Source organism: Astatotilapia calliptera, chromosome 5 (assembly GCF_964374335.1).
Source record: "Astatotilapia calliptera chromosome 5, fAstCal68.1, whole genome shotgun sequence".
NCBI classification, from domain to species: domain Eukaryota; kingdom Metazoa; phylum Chordata; class Actinopteri; order Cichliformes; family Cichlidae; genus Astatotilapia; species Astatotilapia calliptera.
In genome coordinates this window covers 27,096,394-27,111,220 of record NC_137426.1, presented here as the reverse complement: position 1 = coordinate 27,111,220, position 14,827 = coordinate 27,096,394, and the positions used below count along the sequence as shown (strand labels likewise).

The 14,827-nt window shown below is 41.4% G+C and overlaps 1 protein-coding gene across 12 annotated transcripts in view; it reads right to left on the bottom strand.

Moving 5' to 3' along the window:
• The window catches only part of celf4 (CUGBP, Elav-like family member 4), an 88,431-nt gene that overhangs the window by 10,953 nt on the left and 62,651 nt on the right, over positions 1 to 14,827 (bottom strand). For 9 of the 12 annotated variants that reach the window (XM_026168528.2, XM_026168531.2, XM_026168530.2 and 6 more), the window contains exons 3-7: positions 11,225 to 11,273; positions 4,078 to 4,206; positions 3,030 to 3,109; positions 767 to 907; positions 278 to 416 (exon numbers count right to left, since the gene is read on the bottom strand). In XM_026168528.2, the coding sequence (XP_026024313.1) occupies positions 278 to 416; positions 767 to 907; positions 3,030 to 3,109; positions 4,078 to 4,206; positions 11,225 to 11,273 (538 nt within the window). The remainder of the gene's footprint in view (positions 1 to 277; positions 417 to 766; positions 908 to 3,029; positions 3,110 to 4,077; positions 4,207 to 11,224; positions 11,274 to 14,827) is intronic. The other 3 variants (XM_080301948.1, XM_080301951.1, XM_080301952.1) reach the window with 1 other exon arrangement.

Below are 14,827 nucleotides of genomic sequence, written 5' to 3'. Positions count from 1 at the left end.
CTGTAAAGACTTTTATGAGCACTCAGTAGCACTGAGTGCTCATAAAAGTCAAAAGTCTCATGTGCACAGATGGAAGGTTTAGGGTTTCAGATTTGGGTTCTTGGCTTCCAGTGACACCAGATTGTCTGCTGTCAGCCCCCCTCTGGAACATTAATGCTAGCTTGTGCTCATGTATATTTATGTATAGAAGTATAATCCACAATGCATGCACTGTGGTAGATGCACTTTCTGAAAAAACTCTGATAGGTACTTTAACAATTGACCTTAAACCAGTTACCTGACGTGGGAGTCAGCGGTGCTCCGGGGAGGCCATTGATGGTGGCCATGTGCTGCATCTGGGCAGCAGCAAAGGCTGCCATTGGACTGAGGTAGCCTCCTTGGCCTACAGATGCCATCAGTGCTGCTTGCTGCTGCACCTTCAGGTGGTGAAGAAGAAGGGAAAGCAGAAAGTAATAAAAGTAAAGACCTGTGAGTCTGAGCTAAGCAAAGCAAGACAAAAAAAGCATAAGAAGTAGAGCTATAGCAGAAATGCTGCTACAGAGATGGGAAACAGCATATTAGGAGGTGAAAACCATGTATTAAACTTTATAGAACATCTATCCTTTAATTTTTTTTTTTTAAATTAACATTTGACTTGATGACTTTTGCTTCTTCTTTTGCCTTTTCAAATTTAAATTTGAGCTAAGCTCGAGCGCTCTGTTTAATCTCTGTGGCTCACTGAATAAATAACTGTGGATAAAAAAAGGAGTTCTGTGGGGCATCTTGCCTGAGCGTAGGCTCCATAGGCTCCAAACTGCAGGGCCATAGGGTTGAAGATGCCCATCTGACCAGCCATCTGCTGCATGCGGCGTATGGTGCGCTCCTTATCCGTGTCGGCGAACTTTACCACCAGACTGGATGAGGCCCCCTGTGCACCCACCCATCCACCCACACACATACACACACACACACACGCCAGGAAGTACATGTTAATGTGGTTCGATAGACGTCTGACATAAGCTTGCATTAGCACACATACACACATACTGTTTTAAATCTCTGGCCAAGGCAATGGCCCCCAGAGCTTTAACTGGTGCCCATTTTCCCCAAAAAGTCCTGATGGGTTATAACTAAAAGGGACATTCCATGTTAAGTCAACCTTACATTCTCATGTAATTTTTTTACATTTTCATAATTTCCTGTTGCAAGGCTTCCGTTATGAATATATTCCAATTATTAGAGCAATTTAAATATTTATGAAAAAAGTGCCACTTTTACAGAAGGGCAAAATCGTACTTTTTTGCCTAAATCATAACTCACAAGTTGAGTGGTTTCACAAAGCTGCTCAGCAATACTTTATCTCCACCATTGTGCTTGTGGGAACAGCTGGATAATTTGTGTGGAATCTGCCAGATTTGGGAGTATTCTATGGGATTTTTGTCAGATACAGCAACAAACACAAAACAACAAAAAAGCAAAACATCAAGACAGATCTTGACTATTTTCCCCTGAAACCTGTAAAAAAATATTACCAGTACTAAATACATACATGTACATGTGCAGGTGAACACATCGCTATGCACTCTGAATTTGGCTCATGTAAACAAATTCTTTTTCATAGCTCTTAGTTTTGACTGTCCAATCAAACAAACGTTTTCATCAGTGGTAGGCAATGTGAGCTCACTCTCATTGCACTGTAAGCTATAGAGATATAACAGGTACAATGAATAAAATATGAACAATGTGAAAATGTAATTGGTGCTTCAGATAAATTCAGAAATGCCTGTTGGACTCCTTTAATGAGCCACTCTTCAAACTTTTACTGCCAGCCCATTGCAGGTTGTAGGTACTATTGTAGCTGATGTAATGCAGCACAGTAAGCTGCAATGTAAAATATCTTCCTAGTGTACGAAACACCACATATGCAAATTACCCATATAAATGCACCGTATCCATGAAGAATGTTTAAGATTTCAGATGCTAATAAGATCCAAATGGTTTATTCGAGGGCTACATGCCTTAGTTTGTTTATTTTGCTTGCACTGGAGGTTCAAGGTAGCGAACTGACCAGAGGATGTGTACACTGTCGACATCAGGGGATGGATACGCTCAGTAACAATACTCAAGAGGGCTCTGGCATTTAAACAATGCACAGTTTGTACTAAGGGACCCAAAGCGTCCCGAGAAATTGAGCCTGTGTGATTTATAGCCTCAGTTTTCTATTCTTAGCTGACAGGGGTGGCACCTGGTGTGGTCTTCTTCTGCTGCTGCTGTAGACCCACCTGCTTTGTGGTTCAACATGTTCTGCATTCAGAGATGCTCTCTGAGTTACTGTTGCCTTTTCAGCTCGTAGCACTCTGGCCATTTTCCCTTGACCTCTGACATCAGTACTGGATATTTTCCCTTTTTCCAGACCATTCTCTTTAAACTCTAGAGATGATTGTGCTGGAAAATCCCAGCAGATCAGCAGTTTCTTCAAAGTTCAAAGCAATTGATAATTATTTAAATGTGCTGCCTTTGTAAATTTAGTGAAAAATGTAACTACATCTGTCCCAGGCTGAACTTTTTTTTAAATATGTGAATGTTTAGCAGTTTTTAGCAGCTATTTCTTTTTAAACAGCAGAACAGGATGACAGATAAAAACTGCTGCAAAAAACAAAAATAACAACTGTGCCTACCAAAATTATAGGTATACAACATTTCCCAGTAGTCCTAATCCACTGACTATAATTTAAGCAAATATTGTGCATATGATCACCTCTTCTTTAGAGGACGCTGTAACTTGAAAAATATTTCCTCTATGGGTCTAATATTTGAGAAATCTCATGACATAGATTCATAGATTCATCTTTCAACCCAGGAAAAAAAAAGTGTAAAAAATGGCTCAACTGAGATGGAAAGATCGAATAGCCCTAAGGACAAATTTCCTCACTGGGACTGATAAACTCCAGCCCGAGTTAAATTTATAAGGAATATAAGCAGTATTTGAGTCATCTCCCTGTGTGACTCACCTCTCTCACACACCTACATGCACGCACGCAGTTACTCACAGGCATTGTCTGGCTCCCGTGTAGTGCACCGATGGCTGCCTGAGCTTCAGCATGAGAGGAGTATTTTACAAACGCACAGCCTTAAAGAGAACGAGAGAGAGGAGAACCTGAGTAAGGGGATAATGAGATCGTGAGAACAAAGGGAAAAAAAAGTTTCCTGAGAAGTATATCATACAGTATCACAACAAAGCATTTATAGTAACAATACAACAAGCAGACAGTCCCCCCCCCCCTCCTTTTTTTCCCACCTGGGATAAATTTTCTACAGTAACAAATATTTAGTGAAGAAAGCCTCCTTTGCTGCGGATTGCTACATCAATGTTGATCGAAGCTCAGCAGACTAAATGTGCCAATCTGGCGTCATTAACGACTTCGAGGATCCTCAGATAGCGCTCAAAATGCTACAGCGTTTTGGTGTCGCTTACTATTGACAAGCGCCGTTGATAAATTTGAGTGATCAAGTTCTCAGTAATTATTGAGCTAAAGCCCACTTAGCTGAGTAAGCTGGCTGATGAAGCCTTGTTAATGGAGCTTCACGGAGGAATCAGAATGATCAAGCCCACTGTAATCATCAGGCTTAGTTATCATCGAGTTTCATTGATTAGCTGCTAAGCCCACTGATGAACTTCATGCGGTGAACTTGTGTAGCACTCTGACAACATTTAAAAAGGGGCATTTTTCTGGCATGACATGAAGCCCGATGGTTAATAAGGAGGGTGACTTATTTTTTTTTTCTTTATCAGAGCCTTGTAGGTTGACTCACGAGGTTAATGGGGTTCATCTGTAAAGAGCTGCTGGTTTGTATCTCTCGTCCCTTTGGGCGAAAGCTTTCAAATGGCATTTACTGTTGAAATTTACTGAATCTCCGGTATTCTTATGTAACGACTCCTCTGATGATTGTGAAATAGCCCGCTTTGACATCACTCAGCGCGGAGTGTTTTAAGAAGAACTTTGCAAAGTCACCAACTTTGAAAGGCCAAATCATTTCTGTGCAGTAGCCTGTGAAAAAAGTCTGCCGGCTCAAAGTCATAAACAGCTATAAACTCACCTTTGCTGTTTCCGTCGGGACCTCTGAGGATGGTGCATTCCTCGATGCTGCCGAAGGACTCGAAAAGGCGCCGCACATCATCTTCTGACTGTTGCTTGTTGAGCATGCCCACAAAAAGCTTTCTGTCTTCTAAAAGGAAAAAGGAATAGGTCACGATCAGGAGATCAGGAGATCAGGAGATGCTTTTTGGTATTCTACAAAGAGACGTGCTGTGTCGCTTAGACGGAGGCATTTTTGCTAAGCCTTAGATACACAAGCACCAGGTCAAATATCAGATGCAGTTTTGTTTTGTGATATAGTCAATTGCAACAATTTTCAAACTTGAAAATCTGCTTGATTAAGTTTCATTAGAAATTCAACTTTATTTGTGTTAAAAACAACTGAGTTGAAGCTACACGCCAAAAAGAGAAAGTTATAGTAGAATAACAGTTCACAAAAAGTTCATAATGCTAGAAAAAATAATTATGTAATGTAATCTAATGCTGCAGTCCTAGTGTATTTCTAATTCAATGCTGTTCCTGAGCTGAAAGTCTGTAATGTGCATTTTAAATGGACTAGCTGGTTGGTGTATTATGTTATTATTTAGTATGCAGTCTATTTGAGGTGCACAGCTGTTTCTGCATATTCACTTTAAAATGTATTAATACTGTTTACTGTTTAACCAGCTGCCCATTGCATATTTGCAGGGCACCATAATCAAGGCGAGGAAGCCCTTTTCTGTGGAGTCTCTGTCCTTTGGGAATATGACTACCCCATGGCACAGTATGTCTGATGCTAACAACAATGTTCTCTCTCATCACATTCAGTGCAGCTTGCGTGACACATGCAGTGTCTGTGGTAAATGTTTGCCACTGTATAAGTTGGCTATGCTGCTGGTTTCACGTGTCACGCCCCCTCTGCAACCTCAACTCCTTATGCAGCGGTAGCGCGAAAGTTTCTGTTGCCCTGGATTTAATTGCTAATACCTGACAAGGTGTGGCAGGGAGACCAGACACTGTCATGCTCTCTCTTGGGTGTTGGTGTCGTTTTTAGCTAAAAATATTTAGTAAATTAAAATAAAGCCCATGTTTCTAAAAAAGAAAAAAAAAGCAGTGTGGAGTCAATCTCCGATTTATGTTGGAGCTTATGAGCCAGGTCATAAAAGATGCCAAGGAAAGATGTTCTCCAAGTTTTATGAACGCTGTTGCTAGGTAATATTTTCCCTACATTTATACTGAGAAAATAAGCTATTTTCTGCTCTGTATCTTTTTTTATATTTCTGGACTTCATCTGTTTCATCTTGCTTTGCACTTCCTTGACAAAAACAGGTAGTGCAAATAACACTAAACAGAATATGGAGTATTAATAGCTATGATGTTATGTAGAAGATGTCTTTGTAGAGAGATTATCTTCTTCTTCTTTTGGCTGTTCCTTCCTTCCTACCTCCGTCTCATCCTATCCCTAGCATCCTCCTGTGCCACACCAACCCACTTCACGTCCTCCTTCACCATATCTATGAACCTCATCTGAGGGCTTCCTCTTTTCCTCCTGCCTGGCAGCTTCATCTTTAACATCCCTTATGTTGCGATGATGAGATATTTGACTAAAGTTACTTTCATATAATACCACTTTGTACCTCAAGAAGGGATAGTGAGTCAGTGTAGCAGCAATTCCCTCACTCAAGCGTGAGAAGAAATAGTGCTGCCCAGAGATTTGGTGGGTTTTTTTTAAAATTTCATTCAGCAGGAAAAACAGTCAGGGAATGAAACTGTAAACATAACTCTGGCAGAGTGACAGTTGAGAGAAGATTAACAGGAGTTACCAAGCGAGCTGGCCAGCTAGTCCAGCTTATGCTTCCTCTCACACTGCCCAGGCCACCAGTATTAAGAGATGATGGGGACTTGTAACGAGCAACGGGCGTACAGCAGATCATCACGGAGGCTGGTTGCAGAGCTTTTATGGTTTTGTGTTTTCTCATTACTTGTTTTTGTTTTCAATTCGGTTTAGTTTCACTTGGTTTCCAGAATGGCTTTGCTTTAGTTTAGTGTTCATTAGTTGTAGTCTTTGTTAATTATTTTCATACAGACGGTATTTGTCAGGGGGAAGAATTGGAAAATAAAAGCAAAGATGTTTTCATGCATAAATGCTTAGTAAAGAGGGTCCGACGCAAGTTCAGAAAATCATTTCAGCTAGTCTTGTTTTATTTTTGTTGGTTTTTGGTTAGTTTTTGAATGATTTCTATGCTGTAGCAATGTCTCACAAAGGCAAACCAGCACTGCTGAGACATCCATATGACATGGAAATAAAAGAAAGCAATACGAAGCACCACTCAGGATTCTGAGCAGTCACTGCTTTCTACTGTGAAGCAACAGTGGTCTCTTCTAGAGCGAGGTATTTGTGGCAAATTAAATGGTTTTGTTTATTTATTTATGACTGCCTCCTGCACCCCATCCACCAGGAGTCATACTCTTCAGTTCCTTTGTGGAAGGAAATTTCACCAAGTCCCTCGGTCCTCCCGAGGATTCCACAACATGTCGTAATTTTCAAACCAGAATATGAATGATCTGAAAAATCTACCATGTTGAATGTTATTTGTGCAGATTCTACAGAAAATAAGCCACCAAGTGATAATCATCTTGTATTAAATGTTATGTGTAAATAAATGTGAATGCATAATGTGTGGTGAGACAACATCCTGTAAGCAGCATCCTAGTAGCTGTTTCATCAGATGTTTTTGTCAGATATGAAATGGCACGACAAGATAGAAACTCACAATGACAGTGTGACAATGCATGGGTCTTGCTTGTCACATCAGTCTGACATTTTTTTCCCCCATTGAATCAGTCATTTAAAATTACAACCTATAGGCAAGGAAGTGCGCCTGTCACAGGTGTCAGATATGAGAGAAGGCAGCTGTGTGGGTGTGCCTTTCCTCAGGTCAGAACATGATTAAAATTTAACTAAGGTCAGTTCCCTAGTCTTGCCAGTGAACTTTTCCTTCCCCCCCCCCTTCCCCCCCAAAGAACAACATATGTATTGTCATTATTATTATACAGAAGTAGGAAGTAATATGCATAAGTCAAAGATTATGCTGAATCCAGGAGACAGCTGTATGAATGTGGGAGGCTATGCGCATATTTTTCCCATGGCTAAAGAAAAGCTTTGCTAAGACCTTCGAAGCAGCATACCTACTTTCTGTATAAGGTTACAGCAGGTAAAGCGTCAGGAAAAATACTTTATCATTTCTCACGGCCAACACCTAATGCATTTATGGGTCTAATTCTCATTTATGAGCACGTAGCAATAATCCATTTGCATATATTAACTGCTGGCCTCTTCTTTGGCAAAAAGCCTCCACCATATTTATGCCCAAAATGCTGACGTGAAGTAACTTGATTACATGTAAAACTTACACGTAATTTTGGTACAAAACATTAAATTTAATGCAACTGGTGAAATTAAATGTATTTGATTGGTATACACTGAGTTTATACTAAACTATGTTTTTCAATGATTAGTTTGATTGAATTTGAGTTAAAAAACATTTGATTTTATATATTTCAGTTGCATTTTACTCAAAATTATTGTGTCATGTTAATGAGGGCCAGCACTCTTTTGTTTTTTTTAGTGAAGTAACTCATAATTAAAACCTAATTTCTTTCTTTTTCACTGCCAATTTTTTCACATATAAACTTACAGGCTGTCAAATACATTGTAGAACGTTATAATCGGATACAAATCGGTCATTCAGGGTCTCTAATAAAATATGGACAGACCAAGGTTCGGCATCAGTTCATTAGTGTCAGCACATGACGGCGTTAGTCGAGTCACTCAATGAGTGGTCGAGGAGAATTGTGAAGCTGAGAGCGAAAGTGTGCTGGAAGCGAAAGCAGCAGATGTGTCGATGTGCATGGCTGTCATCAGTTCCCGCGTCGCAAAGAATCTGAGCTTTGTGGAAAAAAGGGGGTGTATACGTTCGGAAACTAATGAGCCTCAGTGCAATTGAGGCTCTGAATGTGCTCTGCAAATTAATGTGTGTCTAGGTGTGGGTATCCGCGGGCGCCCGTGTGTGCGTGCATGCGTGTTGAGGGTCCGTTCCCCGCTGCTTGTGCCTGACAGGGTGTCCTTGCCAAGTCAACAAGACTAATCTGCGCTCTGGCCTTGCACCGGGGGAGGGGGCAGGGTGGGATGGTGAGTGTTTACAAGAGTGTAGCGCATATCAGAGGTGGACACACATATGCACAGGCACGCACTCGCAAATCTTGAAATGTTTGCACCCCCACACCCTCCTCCTCCTCACATCTTCTCAGACACATACACATTCATAGTACACACCTCAATGGTGCCCAACAATTCTCCAGGGAAGCCACCAATAAACATTACATCTTTCTTTGTGAAAGGACTTACACACACACGCACACACACTCATATTCAGCAAGAGAGCAAATCAATATACACCAGAGTCTCAATAACGATGTAAAGCCCCCCCTCTCTCTCACGCACACAGACAGTACATGACAGTGGCTCTCCCCGATCTCCCACTACAGTAATATTTAGTTGGCTCGAGTTGTACCAGGATACATAAAAAGTATTAGTTTCCAATTTCATTATTGATTTTTGCCACACTTAACAGTACTCCTTTTTTTTTATCACTTGCGCAGACCCATCTTCACTAAATCAGTTTTCACACATGAACTCAGGGTCAGGGTAATCAGGTGTCCCCAGTTATCCTTTCTCACACACGTAGCGCACTGTAGCAGATGGCCAGCGTTATCTGCAGACTCAATACTGGAAATACTGTTTGGTTTAGGTGAGGGAGATGTCTGACTAGAGCAAGCACAGAGCAGGATATAGGACACTCACTTGCTAGCTGTGAATTTGTTGGACAAAGCTGTTTTTTTTCAAGATCAAGGCACATTAGTGCACCTGGTCATCAGGCGGTCTTTGTACTTGGAAGCTGGCAAGTTAAAGGTCTCTTAATGTCAGAACTGACTGTGTGGCACGTTTTCATTCTCACGAAGCTCGATCAGAGAAGTTATGACTGAAAGTAGCTTCTCCTTATTTGTTAACAGTGGTGGAAAGCAATGTGCTTATTGAATCAAGTGCTGTACTTGAATCTCATTTACTTTAATATTTTTCAGTTTTTGCTATCTTATTGTTAAAGTAATTTAAAGATGAAATATTGTATTACTTACTCCAGTGCATCTAGTTTTATTTTATTAGAAAGCCATAGTCTTCAAGTTTCAATCTTGCATTTAAACTTATGACAAGCATTTAAAATCCAGAGCATTAAATCAGTGGGTCGAAACCTGTTGGCTTCTGGCACTGTTACAATAAGAAGCGCCTAGTTGGTGATCCATGCCAGTTTTTTAGATGTGAAGTATTTGCTACTATTTTACCCTGAAAAGGTAAAATAATAGTAAGTACGGTGGTGCAGTGGTGCACTGCTGCCTCACACCAAGAAGGTAGAAATCTGACCGAGATTTTTGTGTGAAGCTTGCATGTACTCTCCGTGTGGGTTCTTTCTGGGTGCACTGGCTAGTACTTAAGTGAATTGGTGATTCCTAAATTGCCTGTAGGTGTCTCACTGTGTTAGCCCTGTGACAGCAATCCGTCCAGGTTATACCCTGCCTCTCATCCTGCGGCACCACCAAGTGCTGTAACATCTTGTATCAACACTGGTTTTAGCTGAGTAATATCACACTGAAATGTATGTAACTGGGTTACAAGGGGCTAGAAGGTACCACCAGTACACTTTAAAACCAGTATATAAAAATTCAAATGCACAAATGTTAAGATTTTATTGATAACAGGTTACGATTATGTTATCAATATAATTGTTTTTGCCTTGTTTTTTGGCATACATTTGTTTTTTTATTATCATCACCAGTTTCTGACCCCTTATTACCCCATTACACAAACATACTCAGCTAAAACCGCTGTTGATAAAAGATGATACCTACTGGATACTGCCATACTGGATATAGATTTGGTATTTAAGTGGTAATAACTTGCTATCTCCATATTATTACCTTCTTATTCCTTCCCTTTTACCCCATTATTACCACATCGTTGCTGAGCTGTAACAGAAAGTGCAACTGAAAGATGAATTATTCCTCCACCAGTACAATTTAACACTCTGGCACTATATTATATTGCTTTGCTTTCCTGTGTGAAAATATGGGATCAAGAAGTAAAGAAATTTCCTGGAAAACCAGCAGTGTAGGGAACTAGATAAGAGGCAGAGAAGTATGGATGTCTTGCCTTGCCTTCACTTTCCTCATTCTCAGTGTTGCCTCTTTTCTCCCTCTTTCCATCAATCATTCTCAGAGAACCAACAAACTAAACAGAAGAGGAAGTTGCAGATTCCTTGCAGTTTTATTTATTTATTTTTTTGTACAAACTAACACCTCTCTCAGTCTGTAGACATCCACTGCTTATCAACCTTATCAACGAACTCCTTGCATGCTCCATTTCTTCTCCCCCCCTCCCCTCCCCTCACCCTTTCCATCTTTCTTGTGCCTGGAGAATCACTCTGGTGCCTGTTATATTAAAAACTGAAAACTTTGAAAGACTTCAGCCAAAATTGGTCAGACTGCATCAATCTTGTCTTGTACAGTCCATTGATTGATGTCAGGAGCAGGTCACTACTTGTCTAGACATAGAAAATTCGCTTTAAGCGGCCTTAGCTGTCAATATGGCGCGCTGCACACAAAATACCAGACCGGAATTCACTTTCATTGACACAGACCTGTCATTTACATTTTCAGTTCATTTGGCTGACACAAGCTTGTGACATTAGTCAAATTGGGTTTGCTTTGTTTGTCTTGGTGTTTGACAAACAAAGTGACCTGTTTCCCCCTCGAAAATGACAGGTCATGCGTATCTCCGTGTATGCATACGCGTTTGTACATGCATCAGCGCATATGATGAGACTCAAGGAAAGGAGCTAGAGGCTACACTGGCCAGGAAGAGCGCCGTTTACATAATGTGTTCTGAAAACTGGAGGGTCTGGCTGGGCCGCGCTGTCAGCCCGCGTCGAGGTACGGGGCATCGTTTAATAGGACAGATAATGGTGAGGCTGATACGCGCAGGCAACATGCTTGAAGGGCTAGAACAAAGAATGGAAGTGGAGGGAAAAAAGGCAACAAAGAGGGGCGTACAGTACCTCCTCGACTCTCACTGTCTGCTGGCTTCACCTGGATCGGTCTGTTCATCTGTGACATAGAAAGAAGAAAGCAAGAGACAAAGAACCCAGTTAGCATCATGTAATGGCACATGCTTTTACCCCCCGCCCCCAACCTCCCCCCCCCCCTCCTAAAAAAAACTTTTTTAGAATCACTCAGCCGCAATTGAGGGTAAAATATATTGAAAATCTCCAAAGCTGCAGCACTTACAGCCATTGGGGGAATAGCTGGTTGGGAATATGGGTTGGAAATATTATTTGATCTGAGATGAAAGGAGAGAGAAGGGTTGGAAAGGGGGATAAGCAGAGGGATGAAGGGAAAGATAGAAAGAGGGGATGATAGAGGAAAGGTAACACCGGGTCAGCAGAGCTACTGCGAATGTGTCTGTCTCTAGAGGTTTGATGTGGCACCACAATATTATCAGTGTGGGCTTTGTGTTTTTATGTGATACATATGCACGTACAGCGCAGCCAACACATACAGTACATACTGTACAGTGAGACTCTATCTTACATGGGTTTTCAGACTCCTAAGCCTCATTGCAAATTGTTCTTGCACAGTCTTCTTTTAGCCTCACACACCAGTACACACGCGTGCGTGTGTGCGTGCGTGCATGCGCGCGCGCGCGCGCACACACACACACACACACACACACACACACACACACACACACACACACACACGCTGTCCCCCACTGAGACCTTTCCACACTGTGTCCGCCGAGGCCCTCCTTTCATTTCACTCCTGCCTGTCAAAATTTTCCTCTCCGCCTCGCCACCCTGCTAAACGCTCACCACCAATCAATTTTTAATAATGCCAATCGCCATGCTGCCAGGAGGAATAGAAGGGAAGGGAGAGAGGAAAGGAGAAGAGATCAGAAGAGAGGAGAAAAAAAGGAGAGGAGAGGAGAAGATGGGGAATGTGAAGGATGAAAGGGAGAAGGGAAAGGTCAAGGTTCTGTGTGATGCAGAATCAGTGTTTTGCAAAATGTCATTAAAATCTTTTCTTTTGAATTTGCTGATATAGTCATCACCCTTATGAATCTGCAAGCTTTCAGATGATTCCCCAAAAGGCAAAAAACTTTGAGCACGAGGACACGAGGACGCGGCGCAAACACAATTAATGCTCGGACCTTCACCCTTTTCTGGCGCTTTTCAGCTGCTAATATTAAATCACATCATTCCCCACAACACTTGAGTTACCCATTCCCTCATCTCCCTCGTCTCCTCCCTCTCTTTGACAGCCAAGAACCCTGCTAATGTTTTTAATGTGCTGTGATGCATTATTTATCAGACTGGCTGTTGATATGGAAAAAGGACGAGAGGGGATAAAGAAAATGGGGAATGGAAAAAAAGGGAGTTAAAAATGAGTAAAAAGCGAGAGTACAGTCTTGTGAAAAAAAGTTTTCACAAGACTTCACAGGACTCTGTGCAATCCTGTGCAAAACTAAGTACACCCAGTCACAAACTGCTAATCAATTGACCAACAAAGTATAAGCACCTCTAAAATGCCACAATCTTCCCTGGAGTTGCTGGCTCAGCAAATTCAAACCAGGGTCAGATTATGCACCAAGAGCTACATTTCAGGCTCTACAGACCTCATAAACATGATGCTAAAATGAACAAGTATGGCCTGTTGGAAGGGCTACCTTTCTATAAAGGACATGCCCAGTACTGCTAAGGTTTGCAAAGCTGCAACCGAACAAACCACAAGACTTGTGGAATAATGTCCTTTGGACAGACAAGACTGAAGTTGAGATGTTTGGTAATGCACAGTGCAACGCTTTGCAAAAACCAACCACAGCATGTCAGCGCAAACACCTCACACCAACTGTCAAGCACGTCGGTGGAGAGGTCATGATGTGGCCTTGTTCCAAAAACACAGGACTTGGATACTTTGCAGTCACTGAGTCGACCACGAATGCCTCTGCATACCAGAATATTTAAGAGTCAAATGTGAGGCCATCTATCCAACAGCTAAAGATTGGCCAAAAATGGGGCATGCAACAGAACAATAATTTCAAACACAGCAATAGTCTCCAACATAATGGCTGAAAAAGAAAAGAAAGGTGTTGCAATGGTCTGATTGAAATGCTCTGGCGGGACATTAAGAGAGGGCCAATGTCTCCACAATGATGTGAGACGTTGATAAATTCATGGAGAAAACAATTACTCAAAAGTATTGCTGCTAAATGTGGCTCTGCCAGTTACTCATCAGGGTGTACTTTTTTTTTTACACGATTGGATGGATCGCTGTGAAAACTTTATTTTCACATGACCGTATGTGAATCAAAAAAGTGTTAGGTAAACAACTGATCGCAGGAAAGGTGAGATCACACTGGGTGAGAAAAGTAAAAAAAACTAAATGAAAAAAGTGAAAAAAGGGTGGCGATGGAAGGAATAAATGTAGTGATAAAAAAGGGAAGTGGGATAAGGAAGAAGAGTAAGGGGAGAGGGAATTAGGAAAACAGGACATAGGGGAAGAAGAAGATATGGATCAGAGTATGGGCAACGTCAGCTCAATGCTCCCGAGGGGGTCGGGGGTAAAAGCCTGCATACATATGAGCACTTTTACTATGATTCATACAAATAGTTTGACCTCAATCTTATCTAATTGTGTTCTACCTCAACTAGTTCTTTATGCAAGTGTCAGCATTAACCTGCATGTTATATGATAACACTGACCCACTGAGATTTTATTTAATTACGCAGGTCTTTATTTAAGTCTTCACTTGGAGTTTAGAGAAGCTACAAAAAACTATTTGGGGATGGCGATGGCAACAATATACAGTATGTGATATATACTTGATCTCTTATATGTAATAACATATAAAAAGCTAGATTTTATTAAAATAATAATTCCTCACTCTTAACGTGCAAAATCCCGTGAACCCGGATGAATTGGTGAATCCCTTAAATCATCATTGCCACTTGAGCACCAGCATGCGAAATGTCTGCTCATAAATTTTTAGATACCGTTCAAAATAATGTTAAGTGGTTAAACCATTATTTTCTTTTTGTCACTGAGGGCTGAGTGCTGTTTCATGGGCTCTCTATCAGTGGTTTCCATTACTCCAGGCCCATAAACTGCTTCAAGGTCAGCTTTATCATCCTGCTCATAATAGGGTGAGTTAGCACCAGCCCACTGGACAACTGATCCCAAAACAGTTGTTAAACCCACACGCTGACTCGCACAGATAGCTCCCCTCGGATGTCTGTGGTAGTGCTAGCTAAAGCCAGATGGCAGCATTGAGCAGGAGAAGCTCTCTTTAGCCTAATACCAGTGAAAAATCTCATTTACACAAAAGAGGCTAAAATCCATACATGCATACATATATATACACGCAGACATGAAATAAGAGTAAGTGGCTAAGCTCACATGACTAGACATGGATGCTTATCCACACAAGTCTGGCGCGTACACAGAACATGCAACAGCACAAAATAGGCCTATGCATCCAAGCGTGCGCGGGTCGGGAAATAAATAAGTGTAGGTATGCACAAAAGATATGTAAATGTAGCTTTGTGAGTCAACATGTGCAGTGCCTAAATTGGCTCATCTCACAGCACGCACACCTAATACCC